At 42.5% G+C, this 21819-nt stretch overlaps 2 protein-coding genes across 4 annotated transcripts; one reads left to right on the top strand and one right to left on the bottom strand.

Annotated features, from left to right (window-relative positions):
- Window positions 1-919: 919 nt before the first annotated feature.
- ttc21b (tetratricopeptide repeat domain 21B) lies at window positions 920-11902 on the bottom strand. Of its 2 annotated transcripts, XM_052082779.1 has the most exons (29): window positions 11707-11902; window positions 11123-11252; window positions 10916-11026; window positions 10230-10396; window positions 10030-10152; window positions 9761-9918; window positions 9581-9665; window positions 9392-9490; window positions 9121-9313; window positions 8754-8851; window positions 8425-8625; window positions 8210-8339; window positions 7974-8131; window positions 7530-7754; window positions 7217-7455; window positions 7028-7100; window positions 5572-5682; window positions 5352-5490; window positions 4655-4761; window positions 4270-4458; window positions 3998-4108; window positions 3829-3910; window positions 3179-3329; window positions 2941-3102; window positions 2168-2363; window positions 1699-1923; window positions 1432-1552; window positions 1277-1344; window positions 920-1198 (listed from the first exon to the last, which is right to left on the bottom strand). In XM_052082779.1, exons 1-29 carry the CDS (start codon window positions 11728-11730, stop codon window positions 1121-1123), a joined length of 3954 nt encoding a protein of 1317 aa, XP_051938739.1. In that variant the 5' UTR covers window positions 11731-11902; the 3' UTR covers window positions 920-1120. The 2 variants fall into 2 exon arrangements, with proteins under 2 accessions (XP_051938739.1, XP_051938740.1); XM_052082780.1 differs by lacking the exons at window positions 11123-11252; window positions 11707-11902 and having other exon boundaries at window positions 10230-10378; window positions 10897-11026.
- A 122-nt stretch (window positions 11903-12024) lies between these two features.
- Window positions 12025-21293, top strand: LOC127611968 (tetratricopeptide repeat protein 21B-like). 2 transcript variants are annotated; one of them, XM_052082781.1, is made up of 29 exons: window positions 12027-12198; window positions 12832-12961; window positions 13051-13161; window positions 13224-13390; window positions 13464-13586; window positions 13840-13997; window positions 14176-14260; window positions 14350-14448; window positions 14522-14714; window positions 14810-14907; window positions 15700-15900; window positions 15982-16111; window positions 16194-16351; window positions 16478-16702; window positions 16806-17044; window positions 17208-17280; window positions 17403-17513; window positions 17618-17753; window positions 17996-18102; window positions 18779-18967; window positions 19112-19222; window positions 19311-19392; window positions 19511-19661; window positions 19741-19899; window positions 19979-20174; window positions 20285-20509; window positions 20671-20791; window positions 20867-20934; window positions 21034-21293. In XM_052082781.1, the coding sequence occupies exons 1-29, from the start codon at window positions 12175-12177 to the stop codon at window positions 21109-21111; spliced, it is 3948 nt and encodes a 1315-aa protein (XP_051938741.1). In that variant the 5' UTR covers window positions 12027-12174; the 3' UTR covers window positions 21112-21293. The 2 variants fall into 2 exon arrangements, with proteins under 2 accessions (XP_051938742.1, XP_051938741.1); XM_052082782.1 differs by lacking the exons at window positions 20671-20791; window positions 20867-20934; window positions 21034-21293 and having other exon boundaries at window positions 12025-12198; window positions 20376-20499.
- The last annotated feature ends 526 nt before the right edge of the window (window positions 21294-21819 follow it).

Here is a 21819-nt window from a genome sequence, read left to right as displayed (position 1 = left end):
GCTGGCTCGCACACTGCAAGCATCCACGTCTCGTACAGTAATACAATCCAAAAACAGTCAGATCTACAAGTACCGCAATCATGAGTAAGATAAACGGGAAAAAAAGTAAAAGTAAGAGAGGGTTTTATTCTCAAAAAACGTAGGTTTACTATTTTTGCCAACCTCTGCAAAAGCAGTTTGAACATTAACACTGCTTAAATATTGGTTAAATAAACTGTTCTTACATAATACTGATAGATGCAAATGCAAAGATGCAAGTAAGCGTTTCTAGATCAATTTTGTGATCTTTTTACAAATCGCTCCTTATTTTTCTCTGTTACATAATAATAATATGTAATATATTTATTAATATCATTGAATTCAGGCAAGGTTCATAAACTTTTTTAATGAAGCATCAGATATATAAATTACATGGTAAAACCCATGCTGCGGAAGCTTTTATGGGGTCAAACCTAAAAAAAAACAATTAAAATATCCCCCCAAAAAAGATGTGCTAGAAAATGTTTTAAAGACTTTTTAAAATCAGGGCCAAAAGTACGCTTGAGGACACTTAAAGCCATCTCTGAATAAAGAATGCCGTTGAAGAGCGTAAATAGTCAAACAAAACAAAAGAAATGTGTTTTGCCATCAGGCTATCAAACAGACTCACTGGTTAATCAATGAGATTCAACTCAACTGTGGTAATAAGATCTTCCAAATGATAAAGCAGTTAAACACTGCAAGCTAGAACCACAATAATAAAAGTATGAATAAATAAATAACCCGCGGTCACTGAGATTCAAAACTGAACGTTAACTTTGTAACAAATTTTGAGACGGAGATTGCGTAGACAATCATGCGGGCGTAACGAATCCTACAGCAGTAGGGTGGAAATTATACAGAAAGGCTTGAAGGACAGTCTGAAAATATGACACATAAAGACATACAAAAATAATCTTTATTTGTGTTTTGGATATATGCTTTTCATTGCAAAGTGATGACAAAAATATTAAGGTGAATGTCAATTCAACTTACAGTATCTGCAAAAGAAAGAACTCATAACATTTGTCTATTTTACAACAGTCCTGTATATATTCAGTGGATATAAAACGTCGACACACCCTTGTTGAAAAACAAGATCTTAGGGCCTTAAGGCAGCACGAGCTTTGTCCAAAATGTCCTTTCTCATTTTTGGATAGTTTGGATGAGCAGCGAGAACCTGTGGATGAAGCAAAACAAGTTGTGATTCCAAAATGGCGGGATGTTTTCCAACTATAAGCACTTTGAGACACCTCACCTTGTGGCAAACGTCGATGGCGTCAAAATGGCGCTTGGCTTTTAAGTAGTTGAACGCAAGCTTGTATCCTGTAATGTAGAATGTTCCAAATATTATTTGAAATAATACTCCCATTCATTCAAATTTATCTTCATAAGTTATTTTGGTGAGCATACCAATAGATGGGTTGGACTGATTTCCATATTTCCAAGCCAGTTCATAGTTGAATGCTGCATCTCTGAATGCCTGCTCTTTCTCCATTATAAAACCTCGATACTCATAAGCTTTACAACATGACTGCAGAGAAAATACAGAGTTCAATTCTTTTTAATATGCAGCTTTGAAGAAAAAAAAAGTTTTATTTTTTTTTTTTTTTTTGGCTCAATACTAATTTGACTTGTTCAGTGCCAGATTGTGCAATCCATACTGAAGCAGTGACATACCTTGTTATGATTGAGGCATCTCTTTAGGAGGTCATCTGCCAAGTCGTACTTCCCCGAATGGATGTAGATGTCTGCCAGGAGCAGCCAGCTCTTCTCAAACTCGTCGGCATCAACGATATTCCACGCCATCTTTGCGATACGCTTCAGTTGGTTCCTGGCTCGAGGAGTTTGTTTCAGCATCATGTATGCCGTTGCCATGGCTAACAGTGCTGGCACGTGGTCTTTCTAAATGCACACAAAACATCCTGGTCAAACAGGACTAAGGCAGCAACACCGGCCCCTCCCTTTCTTGTCTGTTTCCCGATAATGTTGTCTCCAAAACCAATAAAATAGTGTGAAGGCATGTATAAAATCTTAGTGGAATGGGTGATATGGGAAGGTGAAATAATGCGCAGCAACCTGCTGTTATGTTTATTTATCAAACGGGAAAGAATGCAGTCACTCAAGCATGACGTTATGTATTACTCACTTCATTGGTTGCAAACTCTGTGAAAACAGCGAGAGCTTTCTCGATATTTGCTTTTTGTTTTGTGGCTAGTAAGCAGTAGTTCTCCAGGATACGAAGCTGTACATGTCCACCAGGCGTTTGCGGCTTTATCTCCTTGACGAGCCTCTCAGCTGTTCTCACTGCAACCTGCTCCGTCTCTTGCTTTTCTGTCGAGTTCCTGTTTCAGATCGGTCGACAGATGTTAGCATTTTGAGTGAGTTACATCTGAAGCGGATACAGACCAGCGGTGCCTTGAGATTGGAGTGACCCGACGGGTTTTTCCAAGATACAAACCGTCATTCATCTGTTTTTTTTAATTTCTCATCGACCAGCAGGCGGAAACCTGAGATACAAGCGAAGTATGGTGGCATTGACGCAACTTGCTTTACAATCAGCAATTTGTCAGATAGAATTAGAAAATATTCTTTAAAGATGAGGCTTTAAGCTGTTTATATTCACTGTCAGTGAAAGTTTACTGTCAAACTAAACATGAAACAGAATTCATTACATGGTGGGTCTTTAAACAACTGCATGAACTAGCTTAGCCATTGCTAATGCTAACACATAACGGGAAAAGGCAGCGAGGTTAGTGTCTGTGTGGTGATGTGAAAAAGCCAAACGTGCCTTGAATTGATTGAGAAGGTATGAGAAAAACAGTTCGACAATTATGTAATTATTGTATTTTATTTTATTTTTTGTAAAGTATTGAACCGCTATGTCAAGGCACCGCTGTCTATGAAATCGTTTCCACTCACCCGACTTCACCATCTAAATTCTCAAAGACTTCTCCTCCCATTGTGTCACTGTCAGGATTGAGGTAGATTTCGATCATGTTATAAATTGCGTTTTGACCCCAATCATTGTCTTTCCGTGCCTGGTTGAAGTGGCGGAGAGCAGCGTTAGGTTCCCCCGTGTACCTGAGCAACAAGCACAAATTTAGTTAGCTGCTGCACAAAGCACACTAAGCTAAATCTCAGGCAAAATCGAACTCACCAAAGATAAAGTCCTTTGCAGTAGTTAAAACCAGGGTCAAACTTAGCCCGAGAAGAATGTTTTTCCGCTCGATCAAAACATTTGGGCACGTCTTCCAACTTTCCCGCCCTCCTCAGCAAGTCAATCAGACGTGACAGTGTTGGGTAGTTGTCTACCATGTCCAAAAAAAAAATATTAATGACTATGCTTGATATGCTTTTCCAATCATCCATTATGCAATCAGTCGATACCACAAATGGATAGAAGCCATGTATAGCTTATTTGCGTCGCAATCTGAGTTTAAATCTTGGCTGAGAGCATCTGTATGGTGTCTGCATGTTCTCCCCACGGTTGCGTATTTTTGTCTTTTTTTTTTTCCATGGCACTCTGGTTTCCCTCCCACATTCCAAAAACAACATGCCTGTTCGGTAATTAAAGATTATACATTGCCCACTGGTGAGCGCGTGAGTGGTTGTTCGTTTATGGCATATGTGCCTTGTGATCGACTGCCAAAAGGTCCAAATGTAGAAAATGGATGGAATGCGACGATGTGGATCCTTGCGGATCCTGGGCATCAAGCGACTTTTTCACCCTGTCAAAATGACAGTTGTGTGTAGGCACCGACAAAGCCAGTGATGACCATAATTCACAAATTATTGTGGGTTTTGCACCTGGCTTGCGCTCCAGGAGTTGCTGATAGCGGAAGACGGCCTGCTCGTAGTCTTGTCTCCTGAACATAAGGTCAGCCATCATCTAAACACATGCACGTATTGAAAATAAGTTGTCATTAAGTGTTCCAATCGGATAACGGCCGAGCACGTCGTGAAAGACTGAACGCACCAGAGTTGCATCTTCATGAAACTGGTCGTTCTTCAAGATGACACTGCATTGTTCCTGACACGAATCGAGCTCATCGATGGTGAGGAAAATTTGGGCTAATTCCAGCATCACCTACAAATGGGGAGTTACGTGAAAGAGAACCATCCTATACCGCTTCCAAAATCCCCAAGAGCGTTAGTACATAGAAGGATGAGATTCACAAAGATGCTTGGGCTGGTCGAGCACAGCTGCAACAGGGAGGACATAGGCCGTTTTGATTCAGTAGTACAGACCTTGTGATCCGTCTCGCAGTAAACAAGAGCTTCTTTGTAGAACTTGATAGCTCTCTCATAGCCCCTCTGACTCGTGTAGTGCTGAGCGATCTCGGAGCAGATCTTGGCGGCGAGCTGCTTCTGCATGGGGATGGCGTCAGGCTCTTCCAGTTCCACTCGCTTTAGCACTTTGGCCTGCACATCCCGGGCCTAGCAACGGTACCATTTATAAATGACAACAACTGTAATCCATTTCAAGCATCATCAAGCTAATACTGCGATTTATATTTCAATGTAACGGTTATTTGTTTTCTATTGCTTAGAGATAACGGCATAAAGCCTTGATATAAAATAGAAACTCTAGAATCTTCTATCGAGAACCCCGCCAAAAATCCCAAGCACTTACCCTTTGTAAGGTTGTTAAGGCTTCTTCTGTTTTGTCAACCTTATTTAGGACCTTTGCCAACAGCATGAGGTAACGGCAATCATCTGAGAGCGCTGACAGCTCACTCGCTTTGTTGGGCGAGAGAACAGTTGTAAATTACATCAAACAGTAGCGCCATCATCATGGAATTAATCCAGCGATTAGTACAGTGGACAGCTTATCATGTTATCAAGTTGCAGGTTATTATTTTTGGTGCATGAAAGGGTTAAAAAAAAGTTCTGAACGTTGCACACTGGATGTTTTTGGTTAATTTTGGCCCCACTCAAATCACCACTTATTTGAAATGAGACTTCTAGTGAAAGTGACAAATCAAACCGTGTCCACTGAATACACTAAAACCACACCGCACCCTCAATAAAAATATTACTGCTACAACCTGGAAAAATGGCTGCTAAACTTCATCTAGCATCTTTCTTTTGCCGACACATAACTACGTGTTTGAGCTGCAAAAATGTATCCGCTTAAATCCTGCAGTGACTTGAATATATCCCACTGGGCGCTTTTCCATGCCGTGACATCGAGCCACTCTAGAGCAGCCAAGATAGCTAGTTCCCATTCTGGATGTCAAGTTGCACTTCATTTTTTATTGTTGTTGTTTTTTTTTTATCCCATCGTTTCCTGAACAGGCATGATTTATGTTGTCTGAGGAGAATCACACCTGGTTCGCGGGAGAGGGAGTCATGCAGGAGTCTCTCGCAGCGCTCGTATTGCTTCATCTTCATCAGCAGCTCAGCCAGGTCATAGCGCAAGAAGTTCTGCTGCTCAGACTTCAGCGCCGTTTCATAGTAATGTATTGCCTGTGTAACAAGAAGCTTTGTGTCAACACTGAGATCCGTCTGAGAGCCAGTCACGCGTATCCCTGCAAATGAGTTCCAAACCTTGGCGTAATAGTGAGTCTTGACCAGAGCTTTCCCAAACTTGGTGGCAAGAGCACCATCTTTGGGGGTTTTCTCGAGAGCGTGCTCATAGACCTCAATGGCCTTTTCCGGCTGAGGATAAACACGGTAAACGGTGAGTGGTCGGCCAGTACGCATGGTTTAAATTCTTAAACCGGAGTTATCGATGATTGCAAATCTGTTGCAGATATCCGTGATTGACATAGACAGTAGCAGAAGTGGTAGTAATTTCTCTACGCAACTGGAATTCTACACACAGAGAGAGAGATGGATGTCAAATGTATCTAAGATGGTCATTTTGACTCGACAAAACAGAATTAGCTATTACATCCATCCATCCATCCATTTTCTGAACCGCTTGATCCTCACTAGGGTCGCGGGGGTGCTGGAGCCTATCCCAGCCGTCTTCGGGCAGTAGGCGGGGGACACCCTGGATCAGTTGCCAGCCAATCGCAGGGCACACAGAGACGAACAACCATCCACGCTCACATTCACACGTAGGGACAATTCAGAGCCTCCAATCAGCCTACCATGCATGTTTTTTGGAATGTGGGAGGAAACCGGAGCACCCGGAGAAAACCCACGCAGGCCCGGGGAGAACATGCAAACTCCACACAGGGACGCCATAGCTGGAATCGAACCCGGTACCTCTGCACTGTGAAGCCGGCGTGCTAACCACTGGACTACCGGGCCGCCCTAGCTATTACATTCATTCATTCATCTTCCTAACCGCTTTATCCTCACTAGGGTCGCGGGGGGTGCTGGAGCCTATCCCAGCTGTCTCCGGGCAGTAGGCGGGGGACACCCTGAATCGGTTGCCAGCCAATCGCAGGGCACACAGAGACGAACAACCATTCGAACTCACACTCACACACACCTAGGGACAATTTAGAGTGTTCAATCAGCCTGCCACGCATGTTTTTGGAATGTGGGAGGAAACCGGAGCACCCGGAGAAAACCCACGCAGGCCCGGGGAGAACATGCAAACTCCACACAGGGAGGCCGTAGCTGGAATCGAACCCGGTACCTCTGCACTGTGAAGCCGGCGTGCTAACCACTGGACTACCGGGCCGCTCTAGCTATTACATAGTACAGTCAATTTTATTGGGACATAGAATATGTAGAACCAAAAAGTGACAGTAGGTGGCCATGATAACTCACAGTGGATGGTGGATAACCACCATTAGCTCACCATTAAAACATCTTTCAGTGAAGTTTAATTGATTTTATTGTTGAATTAAACACCTGTAATTTTCTCCACAGCACCAACAAATTTCATCTTATTTTTCAAGTAGTATATGATAAGTCAAGACTGGGTGGTAAGCAAAAAAAAAAAGATACGGCTATCAAGTCGATCTCAAGGATGTACCGGTAAATGCCAACATGCACAAGAGAGGATATTCCAAAAGAAAATCATTCATTGCTTCTCCAAACTCACCTCTAAAATGTACATGTAAGCGTCCCCTAATAACATGTATGTTTGAGGACCGGGTAGCTTGTCCACCATTTCCCTGGGGGAACAGACCAAGACGTTACAAAAAATAGGTCCCTCTTTACACAGATACACGTGTTGCCATATTTGCTCACTGCTTTTAGTCACACAAAGATCTGATTCACTAGCGCTCACCTGTAGCAGCTCACATAAAGGCGCGTGTCCTTTTTGTGGTTCAGGTAAATGTCTGCCATTTTCTCCTTGGCTTGGATGTAGTAGAGCTGCTCAGGTGTAATGTTTCGGAGCATGCTCAGTGCCAACTCGCTGTCACCTCGAAGCAAAGCCAGGTCTGCATTGGCAATGGTGACGCGGAGCTCTTCTGTCGTTCCCGAGAACTCATTGATGGCATCCTGCATTACCTTGGCCGCTTCGTGCTGTGATATTAATTTGGGATATGAGTCCAGACACGGACGGCACAGTCCCGATGACAAATATGCATTCTTTGTACCTGTTCTCCGTTGAGCCACAAGGCCTCGGCTAACTCCAAAAACACAGACACGCAGTCTGCGGAACTCAGGTCGATTTTTTTGTTTTTGGACTTGGCTGATGAGCCGGCCCGGCAGACCCCGGGAAGACTCATTGCCATTTGCAAAATCTGAATCGCCTCAGTCAGTTCACCCATTTTCTTCTTTGCCTGCGCTTTGATCAGGAGATACAAGGGATGCTCTTGAATCTGAAATGGATAAGAATGGTAGCTCATGAAGGTCTTTTACGAGCGAGATACTGTACAGTGGAACCTTAGTTTGTGAACTCAATATGTTCCGTGACTCCACTCAGCAACCGAATTGTTCCCAAATGTTACGGAATTTAAAGGCAATGTTTCCCAGTGAAATGAATGGCACCGTAATTAATCCGTTCCAACTGCAGAACGAAGTTACACGTGGCGTCTCACCTCAAAGTTATGGCTGAGGCAGACTTCAAGCGCCTGGGAGCACAAAGTGACGCTACCGCGCAGCAAGTGGATCTGTGCCATGAGCAGATGAGAGTCCGTGTGAGAGGGACATTGTTCCAGGCAGTGTTGGAGACTGCTCTGAGCAGCATCGACATCACCTGAAAGGACACAGGTCCACTGTTAGTTAAAAAGTCAGTTTCAAGAAGCAACCGGCATATTTAAAACGCAGCGCTCACCCGACTGATATCTGACTTTGGCTTGCAGGAAGAGCCCTTGAAGGAGCCCTGGCACAATCTTGACCACTGTATCCAATAATGCAGCGCAGTGCTTGAGCTGAGAGGCAGGGGACTGGCCCTGAGCTGGAGGCTAAACCACGTCAGGCGAGAATAGAATTTGAAAATCATCCAAACACACCTTTTCAAGGTAGAAATTTAAAAGCCAAAAGTTGTACCTTAGTGGGACACAGGGCAAGGTACTCCTTGACAATCTGTAAGAGGAAGTCAGGGTTCAACTTGTGAAAGTACTCCGCACTCAAAGGTAGACCCTGGAGAGTTGAGAAGTGCGTTTCCACGGCGTCGTTCAGGAGCTTGGTCACCTCTTCTTGGGGGTTGCGCTTTTTGATAGCCGCAAGCGCACGCAGAAATATGAGGTCCTAATTAGATGGGGGGGAAAAAAAAAAATAAGAATTGTGCCGAGATAGTAAAAACATATTTTGGTGCAGGTAGCAGATGCCCCATGATGACAGTTAGGGAAAACAAGAGCGTTTTTAATCAACAATACCCCTGATTTTCCGATGGATTGCTGAATTTCCGTGAGAAATTCCAGTTGTTGGTCTGCATCTTCAAGGCGGCCTTCTAGCAGCTGGCATTGAATTATACCTGAGCAACAAAATCACAGATATCGTGCAAGTACGGCTGGGTTATATCGTCTCGTCCCGTAGCAAAGCTGAAGTGAACTTAAAAAGAAATGAAAAAAAAAAATCAAAAATGTATTTTAAGATGTATCATTAGCTTGCGTTTTTTTTTTAAATATATGGAGTGTTTCTTGAGTTCGAAAAAAAAAATCACTATGGATTATTAAATAAATAAACAAAACTAAATTGTCAAACGGTTCTTTCATCTTTACATAAAAGGCTTTTGCAACACACCTGTCAGTGCAGGGAGGCTCGTCTCATCCAGAGTCATGGCCGTCTTGTACCACTTGACGGCCTCCTTGATTTTACCCTGAAGAACCATCAGGTAGCCCAACTCTGTGGCTAAATCCGAGTTCCCTTCCGTCACACAGTATGCTTTTTCCACCATTCTGAACACTTGCTCAAGCACCTTTTCATTTCGTCCACACTGTGAGGAACGAACGCATCATAATTGGTGGAAATTCCACGTCAGACAAAAGTGAAAACAAAAGAAAGTATGTCTTACAACTCTGGTGAAGGCAAGAGACAGTCTATAAGCAAGTTCGGGATTGCGCGGTTCCAGCATGTCCAGACTGCTGATGAGGTTGGCAAGATGTTTTGTTGACTGCCAAGTGAGATACACAAACAGTGCAAATAAGTTCATCAGGGATGTCATGTCATGTCATGTGATGATAGACTTGCGGTGCGACTTTACCTCGGCGATATCTCCATTTTTACACAACGCATGCAGAGTTAGCATTTGTAGTGCGTCCAGGTTGTTTTTATCCATTTGTAAAAGTCTGAAATAATACACAGCGTGCAAGTGAAAGTGATCTGCGGCGAACAATTAAGAATGACATTGGTGAATGAGTTGACAAACGATCTGACTGCTGACCTGATTGCCGCCTCGGTTGTTTGCTCCCAGTCTTGGAGGTTTAAAAACAGCTTCATCTTTTTAATAAGAGCAGGCAAAAATCCAGGGAAACTGGCAATGATCTTGTTAACCACATCTAATGCTCCAGAGTAGTTCTGACGATATTCATAGTATTGTGCCTAGGAGAGACGATGATGTACGGGAATACAAAACGTGATAAATTCAAGCGTCTTTACAGTTGTACTGTGGTTAAGGGATGAAATTCAGTCGGAGTATTCTCGCAAGTTTACCTTTCCCATCAGAGCAAAAACATCTGGGCCGTCCTTCAGCCCTTCGTCAAAGTATTTTCCAGCCTTTCTGGCATATGCATCCTTCCCACATGTGACATCTATCCATCCTTTCAGGATTATGCCCTAGAGAACAAATTTGTCATACCTGTTTTTCCCCCCCTCATAAATGCACAAGCGAATGTTCCTCAAGGTGGTCTTACCTCTTTGGAGCCATTGGAAAGTTTGATCATTCGCTCTGTGTATTCCCTTGCTTTGTCATTCCGGCCTAATAGCCACAGAAACATGCCGGCATGGTAAAGACTCTGCGGAGATGCACTTTTGCGGTCCTCCTTGATTTTAGCTTCCATTTCTTGAATAACTTCTCTGTCTACGAATACAGTGATATCAATTCATATACAGTAATCACTTCCGATAACATGGTCCATCTTTCACGGCTTCGCTATTTCATGGATTTTTTTCCTGCATTTTTTTCCCTGATTGGCTAAGGAACTGTAGACGAATGTCAACAGTCTCCCACCTCATCACTGTACACCTTACCAAAATTTCTCCATCACAAAACCCACAAAAACATTTTGCACAGTATTTCTAAAAACTGTCACTTGTTTGTAAGAAAACGTATATATTATTAATGTATATATACATATGTATTATTATTATTTATTCTTTTTTATGCTGAGGCCTGTGGTTTAAAATGTTTAATCGATGGTTTCATTCTATACAGGATTGTATTGTATATGTAATAAATGTAAAAAAAAATAAAGATGACTACTTCATGGATTTCTCTTATCACGTGTTCTTTTTGGAACGTAACCCCGCAATAAACGAGGGATTACTGCATTAACAAATCTCTGGTATGTCATCAATAACATGACATAACTTGTCTTACCAGGTTTTGTTTTTTTCTTCTCAGCATAGACAAGTGCCATTAGCGTGCACAGAGACACATCTCGTGCATCTTTTAGGGTATCCAGCTCTGCTGTGGCTTCTCGAATTGAATCTGTGGTTAAAAAAAAGGTGAGATGTGGCTATATTACGATGAGACACTCACTCCCGAAAACGGGGAAGTATTTCTGTCTTGTAGTGTTCAGTTTACCTTGCATTAAAGTGCCATATCCGTGGAAGAAACTGAGAACAGGATCACCTCTGAATTTTGTCAGCGCAGCTGCTGCAGCGTTCACAGCGTGGTTGAAATATTTTTCGTTGCAATAATATCTGATTAAAGCCTGAGAACAAGAGCACCAGAGAGTAAGCGCCACAGGTGGGAAGTAACGAAGTAGAACTTACTTTAGTACTGTACTTAAGTAGAATTTTCAAGTGTCTGTACTTTAACATTTATATTTCGGAAGACGTTTTACTTTTTTACTCCCAGTGTGTTTTTTTTCTCAGTGTGCTAAGGTGTCACGGACAAAAAATAATCTTACTTAGTCTGTACTTGTTGATTTTTACTTGACGTACAGGACTTGAATCAGTGCTCCTCTACTTTTACCAATGTTTTTACACAAATATCCGTACCTCTACGTTAATACTGAGTGAGTAAAATCGGCACCAGTAAACCACTGCAGAGCAAACGCACTAACCAAAAACAACATGAGCGCTATTCTCTTAAAAAACGCTGTCATGGTACATCAGATTATTGCTTTTAATGGCAAGTAAAACGTGTCTAGAATGTTCCCTCACCAATGTCGTCTCTTCCTTCTCCATTTTGGCTGTGAAATGCTGAGTATGCGCAACAGCTGAAATGCGAATAGGAACCAATTTTTCTATTTGGTAGGGGCGTTTATGATCAACAGTAATGTTACTTCGTCGTGTGGCAGGCTCATCGCCATATTAAGTTCCCTCTTCTCGCGTTGCCTAGTAACTGCAAGGAGCTCATTCTTCTTCGTTGGTTAGTTGACAAGCGCATTACTGCCACCAGCTGCAGACATTGGGAAATGCAAGCGTTGGCGCGACCATGACTATAAAAAATATGTGAGTAAAGTTCTTTACAAGTACAGTGCAATAAATGCCTTTGTCGACGCGTCATAAATTATCCAAGATGTGGCTTTCAAGTGAAACGTAATAAATGTACTGAGTAGCCGTTGAAACACCTAAAGATAACAATCAATCTCCACTTGAGCTGTAACTGGCAATAGCCAGTCAGTCAAAATGGAGACTAAAGACACAGCAATGGTAAGCAGATTCCTAACCGGTTTAAATGGACGTGTGTGTGTATGTGTCATGTATTTCATGTGTACAATACTTTAAAAAGCTGTTTGAAATGGAGCTCAGGTTCATCAAGGAAAATATTATCCCTTGCTGTTTGAAAACTGAAAAATGGTGGAAGAAGCATTTGAACCTTGCTGTTTGTTTATAATTGTCATTCCTAATGTTTTAAAGCTATCATTCAAGTAAACTGTTTAACAGAGAGATTTGGTGAAACTAGTTATCAACCGCCAGTTACTGTATATTTAAAAAAAAAAAATAGTAATCCACTACCAAACACAAATGGCACCAAAAAATGAAACACAGGTCATGGAAGAGCATTTCATTGTCTTGCTTTCAAATTTCAGCCGCTGGCTCAGGTAAAGAGATGAACAAATATACATTATTGGTTGTAAATGAATAATTTGGGGATCAACGAAGTGAAATTGGCAATCGAAAATCCAACAAAAAGCTTTGATTTCTCCCGAATGGTTTGGCGGCTTAGACCAATTATCTCCCCAACTACACACACACAGACACACAAGGGGAAAAATATTTGATGCCTAGATAAATTCAATGGTATTTGCAAAAAGCTAACCATTTGCTATTTTTCATTTCCAGGCTTTGATTAAATATTATTGCAATGAAAAATACTTCAATCATGTTGCGACTGCCACAGCAACTGCACAAAAGAAATTTCGCAATGAGCCTGTCTTCAGTGTCTTCCGTGCATATGGCACATTAATGCAAGGTGAGATGGACAAAATCCAATGAAATAATGGCTATGTCCTTACAATATCTGTTTCTCATTTAAACTGCAATTTCTACATTCAATCACAGGTGACGTTCGACAAGCTGCAGCCGAGTTGGATGCGATAAGGGATAGATCCGATGTGTCTCTCTGCTCCCTCATGGCACTCGCCTACGCCGAAAAAAAAAAGAGGTCTCCAGGTAAGTTGACGTCGTCAATGTTGATTGCGACACATTCACCTCAATGTTATTTGGAATCACAGACAGAGATGTTATTCGCGAGCTTGAAAGTAAAATCAGAGACGGTCGCAAAACTACAAGTCCTCAGAGTCTGTACTACGCTGGGATGTTTCTTTGGCTGTTGGGCCGAAATGATAAAGCGAGGGAATACATAGAGCGAATGATTAAACTCTCCAATGGATCGAAAGAGGTAAGACAAAGCTAATCTGTAGGTGCCGTTCTGGGTTGTGTGACCTTTTGTGAAACCGGTGTCTCCTGTGCAGGGGATAATCCTGAAAGCATGGATAGATGTGACATGTGGGAAAGATGACTACGCCAGAAAAGCTGGAAAATACTTTGATGAAGGGCTGAAGGACGGACCGGATGCCTTTGTACTGATGGGAAAGGTGTGATTAAATAAAATAAAAAGATTTCTTAGGCCTCCTATCACACGCTGAACAAAAATATACTTTTATTTTTGGTCCCATTTTACACAAGCTAACACAAGCGAACTTAAGGCTATTTATGAAATTAATGACATCAGGACATTCCACTGAAATGTTTAACATATGTTGCATTGCTACTACGTTGACACCCTGTGGTTGAGTTGATTCCGATGAGTAGATAGTAGTCGATTTTTTTTTTGTTCATCTGCCCCAGGTACAATACTTTGAATATTGTCAAAACTACTCTGGAGCATTAGAGGTGGTCAACAAGGCCATTGCCAGTTTCCCCGGTTTCATACCTGCTCTCGTTAAAAAGATGACACTATTTTTAAACCTCCAAGACTGGGAGCAAACCACAGAGGCAGCGGTCAGGTAAGCAGTTACCGTTTTGTCATTGCAAAACACATTGGAGGCGTCCGTTATTAAAAACAGATGCCAATCAATCCGATGGTCATAAAGAGTAAAAACATCGGTGGTCATCACTCTTCTGCTTTTGCAAATTCGACCCCATTTGACGGGTAAATTAACCAACTCACACTTGTCATTTCAGGGTCCTGCAAATGGATACAAACAACCTGGATGCTTTGTGTATGCTAACTTTGCATGCATTATGTATCAACGGCGATATTGTTGAGGTACACAACCAAGGAAAACGTTTTCAAAAAACTTAAAAAAAACAGTAATCTGACTAAGTTGTTGAAACTGTTTCTATCCTATGTGGCAGTCAACAAAGCATCTTTCCAACCTCATGAAAAGTCTGGACTTGCAGGAGCCACACAACCCAGAACTCGCTTACAGGATGTCTCTCGCATTCAGTCGAGTTGTAAGAATAAACTCTCTTCTTCTTGTCGGTCACACGTGGGGTCGTAACCGTTTTCTGCATTGATTCCTTCGAGTGTGGACGAAATGAGATGGTGCTTGAGCGCGTGTTCACAATGGTGGAAAAAGCATTCGGCGTGACTCAAGATAATGCCGATTTAGCAGCGGAGTTGGGCTACCTGATGGTGCTTCAGGGTAAAATCAAGGAGGCCGTCAAGTGGTATAAGACGGCCATGACGCTGGATGAGATGAGCCTCACCGCGTTGACGGGTAAGTTGCAAAGTGGACTGAACATTGGCTCAGGATGTTTGTAAAAGAATTTGGCTCGATTCCCCCCCCCCCCCCCCCCACACACCCCCACACAGGTTTAATTTGGTGCCAGCTGATTGAGGGCTGCCTGGAAGAAGCGGAGAAAGATTTGGAATTTCTGACGGAAATTCAACAAAGCACTGGAAAATCAGGGGTAAATATTCATGCTTTTTTTTGGGGTCTACTTCTATATGCGTATTTGGCTTACACGACGTGAATTTGTGATTATTTATTTTGAACATGAAGGGGAAAAAACTAGAAAGATATTTTTTTTTTTCTACTTGGCTCTCGACGAAGGCGGACGCTTTTTTGCACTGCTCCTGCCCTCACCCCCACCCTTTCCCTGCTCGCCACTTAGTCTTTGTGCTGTCTTTGTCTAACTTTTTTCCTAGCCTCTTACCCTATTTTTCATCCGAAGAACTAACCATGGAATTAGTTGGCTGGTCTCTCGATGGAATCGACAACATTTTTTCGACGAAAAGAGCAGGCAGTGGGGAGCCTGCTTGCCCTCCGGGGACACTTGCTGCCGGATACGCCCTGGATCCATGGAGAAAGTGGAGACCGGTGTGCCTGGCAGTACTGTCCGTGGAGGACATTCATCCCTCCCCCTTATTACATGTTATGTCTTGTGACTTGTTGTTACTGTCATATGCTTATTTATGTGGTCTTTTTTTTTTAAAATCCTGGACTTAAATTATCCTCAGAAGAGGATAGTTCGAGCGTGTTTTTTTTTTTTCCCTCTCCCTACCCAGCGTTTTCCTTTCTGAATTCTGATTGTAATTTCCCTATTGCGGGACAAATAATGGATATCTTAATATTAATAATTGTTTTCATCTTTCTTAATAATCTGTCCTTTTTGAAAATTCACTCTATACACTGTGAGTGAGGAAAGACAAAACCGTTTCAGGTTACAGTTGCATCTCTTCCTTTTCTTTCCTTTCTTTAGGAAATCCTCTACCTGCTTGCACTTGTGGCAATTAAAAAGCACCATCCCCAGGAGGAGATAACCAAGCTCCTAAAAGACGCCGTGGAAACCCACTTCTCCACCGTCCAGGGTCTACCTTTAGGTTTGGAGTACTTCCAGAAGCTGAATCCTGACTTCCTCTTTCAGGTTGTCAAGGAGTATCTCGCTCTGTGTCCTACAAAGGTATAATGTGCAATTTATGTTTCTATTCTTGATATTTTTTGTATTTCTCAACCCTTTTGGCTGTTTTTTGGGGGGGTTTAGCCTTCAGCTCAGGGACAGTCTGCAGTTCCTCAGCTCAGGCACTGCGCTACCTTGTTGGATGCAGTGGTCAAGATTGTGCCAGGCCTCCTTCAAGGGGTTTTCCTGCAAGCCAAAGTCAGATATCACTCCGGTGAGCCCTGTTGTTTTTAAAATGGGATGCCCGCCTCTCTAAGCTGCTTCTTTTGAACCACATTATGTCTGCGGTCATTCAGGCGATGTCGACGGCGCTCAGAACAGTCTACAGCACTGTCTGGAACAGTGTCCTTCTCACACGGACGCGCATTTGCTCATGGCTCAGATCCACTTGTTGCGCGGCAATTTCACTTTGTGTTTCCAGTCGCTTGAACTCTGCCTCAGCCATAACTTTGAGGTAAGGGCGTCAGGTGAATGGCGTGGGTGCTCAAGGTTCTGCGATTTGGTTTTTGGAGGGAGTTTATTGTAGTTTAAGGCAAAATGTCTACTCTCAAAGAATTTCAATGTTCATACTCCATTCCAGATTCGAGAGCATCCGTTGTACCTGCTGGTCAAGGCTCAAGCAAAGAAGAAAATGGGCGAGCTGACCGAAGCCATTCAGATTCTGCAAACGGCAATGAATCTTCCCGGCGTCTGCAGGGCTGGATCATCAGCTAAATCCAAGATGCAAACGATCGAATTGAGTTCTGCAGATTGCTTGTCGATCTTCTTGGAGTTAGCTGAGGGGTTGCGGCTCACCAATAAACAGGTCCAAGCAAGGCTACTACACGACACCGTTGGGTTGTTCAACAAAAATATCCGTTTGCTTGACAGCGGTTTTATATTCACATGCATACGGATTGTCATCGCAGCAAGAAGCAGCCAAGGTGATGCAGGACGCCATCAATAAGTTCTCCGGCACTCCCGAGGAGCTTCGAGTGACTATCGCCAACGTAGATCTCGCTTTGTTACACGGCGACACGGAGTTGGCACTCAATATGCTCCGAAACATTACACCTGAGCAGCTCTACTACATCCAAGCCAAGGAGAAAATGGCAGACATTTACCTGAACCACAAAAAGGATAAGCGTCTTTATGTGAGCTGCTACAGGTGAGTCGTATCGCGATGTAACAGTTGCTGATTATGTATTGTACGTTTCTCAGATGCAGGGTGAAAGAATAAATCACCGAAGCGAAATGTAAAACTGGAAAACAATAATTACAAGATAGAAGCCTTTCCTACAAAAAATCTCTTGAATTGGTCTGTTCTCCAGGGAAATATTGGACAAGCTACCCAGTCCTCATGCATACGTCTTACTCGGGGAAGCTTATATGCGTATTTTAGAGGTAGGTGGCAAACGCAGGTGGCTTGTGTTCTGAGACAGTACTGTATTATTAAACAGGCACTTATTTCGATTGTTATCTGTGTATATACTGCCACTAATTCCAAAATGTGGTTCTACTTTCAGCCAGAGAAAGCCATTGAGGTCTACGGGCACGCTCTGGAGAAAGCGCCGGAAGATGGCGCTCTAGTCAGCAAGTTTGGCAAATTTCTGATCAAGACTCATTACTTCGACAAGGTTTGTACTTGTAATCCATTTTTTGGGTGGGCTATGTGTACCTTTAAATTTAAAATTGGGATCAGAAGCGAACCCGGTGCTGACGCGTACATAATTTGACACAGGCATTACATTATTATGAAGCTGCACTGAAGACCGGACAACAGAACCTCCGCTATGACCTGGCCGAGTTGCTGATGAAGCTGAAGCAATACGAGCGCTGTGAGAGTGTTCTGCTTGATGCTCTCTCCCACAAACCAGGTACTTAGCAGTACTTATACTGCCCTTATAAAGCCAACACATTGAAAACATCAGAAAATAGCCTATAATACTTCCAGCCAAATCGACAAATCCAAATCCACACCTTAGTTTTTGTTTACTAAATTTTGTATTTCTCATTGAAATCAAAAACTCTCCCAAAGCTTTGTAATGTTAACTTAATTTTGCCCCTCACATGCTCATACAGAACTTGTTTTTTCTAATCTTTCCATGGCCTGTCCAAGTGAACGATCTATGTGCACTATCAGATGATTGCCGTTATCTAATGTTGTTGGCAAAGGTCCAAAATAGGGTTGACAAAGCCGAAGAAGCCTTAATATCCCTACAGAGGGTAAGTCCATTTTTATAATGCACTTACAGCTACTTTTTTGCATAGATCGTTTTATCACTAAAGGCTATTTACATGTACTGTATGTCTTGAAGTTGTTTTCTATTTGTCATCGCGGATACCCGGATAGTGAATACAGACGGGAAAAAAATGGGTAAAATCCCACGGTGCATGAGGGCGCATTGCTTCAATCTCGCGTTACATCACTGGTGCCACAACTTAGACCAGCCTTCAGCTGGTCTAAGGTCTATGTTGTCTACTTTCTGTCACCTGATTGTCAGAGCCATTTAATAGAAAATGCCTTTGTTTCACTGAGGCGCAGATAATGGAACAACCTGCCCCGTCATATTCCCAAAGACGTTAAATTAGACTTGCCCCTGCACAAAAAATACAAAGATGGCAGTTTTTACCCCAAGCGCACATGGGCCGGTCTACAAAAGCAGATCTGTTAGAGTGGCGTTAATCCTGGACTAAAGCTAGCAGTTGAGTACCAAAAATTGCAGTAAACATTGATAAAAACCCATCAGAATTCACAAAGTAACTGTGCCTGTGTGCCATTTTGCTACTATTGTGTCACTTGACTGTATAGTGGTGCCACATGGTCAGGGACATTTCAATTTAGTCTCTTATTTTCCTTCTATTGTTGTTATTGTCAGTGACAAATGGGGACTTTTGCTAGGCGCGGGATGTACAAGCCAAAGTGCTGAAGCGGGTGCAATTAGAGCAACCTGACAGCTTTGACGGCCAGAAGCAGCTGGCTGCCAAGATCTGCCGTGAGATCGCTCAACACTACGCCAGTCAAAGAGTCTACGACAGAGCCATCGAATTCTACAAAGAGGCTCTTGCGCATTGTGAAACCGATCACAAGGTCGGTTCTACTGAATCCAAACATCCTTCCTGCTGCAGCTCTGCTTGACCGTACTGAACATTGAACCTCCTGTGGATTGCTACATTTGGCAAGATGGTAGTATTGATCTCTTTCATAAGTAACTCACTACCCATATAAATCTAGTTGATGCTGGAGTTGGCACGGATATTCCTCACGCTAGATGAAGTTGATGCATGCCAGGAACAATGTAACGTCATCTTGAAGAATGACCAGTTTAATCAAGATGCAACTCTGGTGTGTTATGTCTTCGATGTTTCATGTCTGGCCATTATCCTTTTGGAGCATGTCAGGGCAACCAATTTTATCGTGTGTGTGTATTTAGATGATGGCTGATATTATGTTCAGGAGAAAGGATGATGAACAAGCAATTTCCTTTTATCGGCAGCTATTGGAGAGCAAGCCAGGTGCAAAATCGTGATGTTTCTGAGATTTTGGAGAAAGTCTATATTAGAGCGTGAGATGTTGGTGGCGAACAGGCGTCTTTAAATGAGTATAAATTCGAACTTGCACATTTGTTTTAAGAACACTTCTCAACTGTGTCACGTCTCATTGACTTGCTGAGGAAGGCAGGGAAGTTGGAAGACATGCCCAGGTTTTTTGAGAGGATGGAAAAATATTCGACCAGAGTCACGTTTGAACCTGGTTTTAACTACTGCAAAGGACTTTATCTTTGGTGAGTCACCTGTTTGTCGAGGTTATAAATGACATCTGCTTTGCAATATTCTTTTACCAAATTTGCCTTTGATGCGCAGGTATACAGGAGAAGCTAATGCTGCTCTGCATCATTTCAACCAGGCCCGAAAAGACACCAGGTGGGGTCAAAAGGCTGTCCATAAGATGATTGAAATCTACCTGAACCTCAACAATGACATGATGGGAATGGAATTATGTAATCTAGATTTTAGAATTGGGTAAGATTCATGAAAAAGAACCAGGAACGCAAGGACTGTAGACTGGACATCGTTTCATCAGGAGTTCTTCTCTCATCAGGAGCTCGGCTGAAAAGCAGGAAGTGGAGAGGGTTGCGGTGACAACAGCTCATCAACTTTTGAAGGAAATAAAGCCAGAAACACCCGGAGAACACTTAAAGCTTCGTATCCTGGAGAACTACTGCTTAATGGCCACAAAACAGAAGGCCAATATAGAGAAAGCCCTCTCTGTTTTTACGGAGATCGCAACTAATGTGGTAAGAACGTTATCACATTGCTTTTTTCCATTTACTGCAAAGTGAACGCAGCAAAGGGAATGGGCGGCGTTGCTATCTTGGTCGTGTGTAAGCAGGACGTTTGACTTTAGGAAGCTCACGTGCCAGCCCTGTTGGCCATCGCAACGGCTTTCATGATGTTGAAAGAAACTCCCCAAGCCAGGAACCAATTAAAACTTATAGGAAAGATGACCTGGAATATTGTTGACGCGGACGAGTTTGAGAAGAGTTGGCTGCTCCTAGCGAACATCTACATCCATTCGGGGAAGTATGACTTGGCAGATGACCTCCTAAACAGATGTCTTAGCCATAACAAGGTTAGTGCTGTGTGCGTTTTAGCGCCTCACCTGCGCCGTACTTCCACTTAAAGCCACATCTCGCTCTAAACTTCTGTTTTGGGTGCTGCAGTTGTTTGGTGAATTGTAGATGTCACTGAGGAGGAAAAAAAAAAGATTCACACTGAACATTTTCTCGGCAGTCTTGCTGTAAGGCGTATGAGTACAGAGGATTCATCATGGAAAAAGAGCAGGCATTTCGTGATGCAGCATTCAACTATAAACTGGCTTGGAAATACGGAAATCAGTTCAGTCCAACTGTTGGTAGGTTGATCATTAATTTACGTGACAGTCTGTGCCAAAATAAACGAGGTAATCATACATAATTGCTCCTGACAGGATATAAACTTGCTTGGAACTACTTAAAATCAAAACAGAATTTTGACGCCATAGATGTCTGCCATAAGGTGAAGTAGCGTTCGAATCCTTCGTTGTGTTTGTGAGTTAATGTTTTAATCTTTATATTCTCAGATGTTTCTATCTATTTTCTTTGCATCTATCTGCAGGTGCTTGCTACTCATCCAAATTTTTCAAAAATTAAAATAGACATCTTAGACAAAGCTTGTGTTGCCTTGAGGCCATAGAAGTTTGACAGCCAGCTTCTGGGAGAAGCATTTCCTTCGGACATCAACTTATTCACTCTAGTGTTTAACTTCCGCTTCTCTCTAATTGAACACTTAGCAATATCACGTTACTGTAAATTGGTTGTGCGGTATTGAAGTGTGCATGTTAGTAGTACTTGTCAAATAAAAGCCATTCATTTGAATCAATGAGTAGTTGAGGAGTCGGTGTGTCCTGGCTTGCTAATATTAGCATAACATGCTACTGGAAGTGCTAATCATGAAATGAGTTGCCTGTAACTTACATACGACTGTGGTCAGTTCTGCAGTGATACATCCCACACATTGTTTGACTATGAACATTTACAAGATGAAACTGAGGTATTTAGTACTCACTAATATTACATTTTTGTTACGTAGGCACGGCTAGCTAGCTAACAACGTAGTGTTAGCTAGCTATGAGACTAGTTCCAATAAGTATCTTGCAATTGCGCCAGATAACCACTGATGTAAACAAAGGTGTTCAAGTTGTTATACTGTAGAGTGGGGGAGTGGTACTTGTGCCAAACCCAAGTGGACAGCTGGGCACCATTGTAACCATGCTCAAAAAATCAGGAGAAGTGAAAACCAAAAAAACCCCACCCCAATTCAGTACTACATAGTTCACTCTTTGTACATTTTGTGTACTGATGCTAAAACCTGCAAAGTGTATTTAGAAAACAGAGTTTATAA

This window comes from Hippocampus zosterae, chromosome 12 (assembly GCF_025434085.1).
Source record: "Hippocampus zosterae strain Florida chromosome 12, ASM2543408v3, whole genome shotgun sequence".
Lineage (NCBI taxonomy): Eukaryota > Metazoa > Chordata > Actinopteri > Syngnathiformes > Syngnathidae > Hippocampus > Hippocampus zosterae.
The sequence above is the reverse complement of the archived record's forward strand: the minus strand, read 5'-3'. Positions and strand labels throughout refer to the sequence as shown.

Bases quoted from the DNA above. Each gene is read 5' to 3' on its own strand.
- ttc21b (XM_052082779.1), bottom strand. From the start codon at position 11,730: ATGGAGAAGGAAGAGACGACATTG. The intron at 4,762-5,351 runs GTGTGATTCTCC...CGCCCAACAAAG, and splicing joins CTCCCTCTCCCGCGAACCAG to CGAGTGAGCTGTCAGCGCTC. The intron at 2,364-2,940 runs GTGAGTGGAAAC...GATCTGAAACAG, and splicing joins AATTTAGATGGTGAAGTCGG to GAACTCGACAGAAAAGCAAG.
- LOC127611968 (XM_052082781.1), top strand. From the start codon at position 12,175: ATGGAGACTAAAGACACAGCAATG. The intron at 15,901-15,981 runs GTATAATGTGCA...GGGGGGGTTTAG, and splicing joins TCGCTCTGTGTCCTACAAAG to CCTTCAGCTCAGGGACAGTC. The intron at 17,281-17,402 runs GTAGGTGGCAAA...TTCTACTTTCAG, and splicing joins CTTATATGCGTATTTTAGAG to CCAGAGAAAGCCATTGAGGT.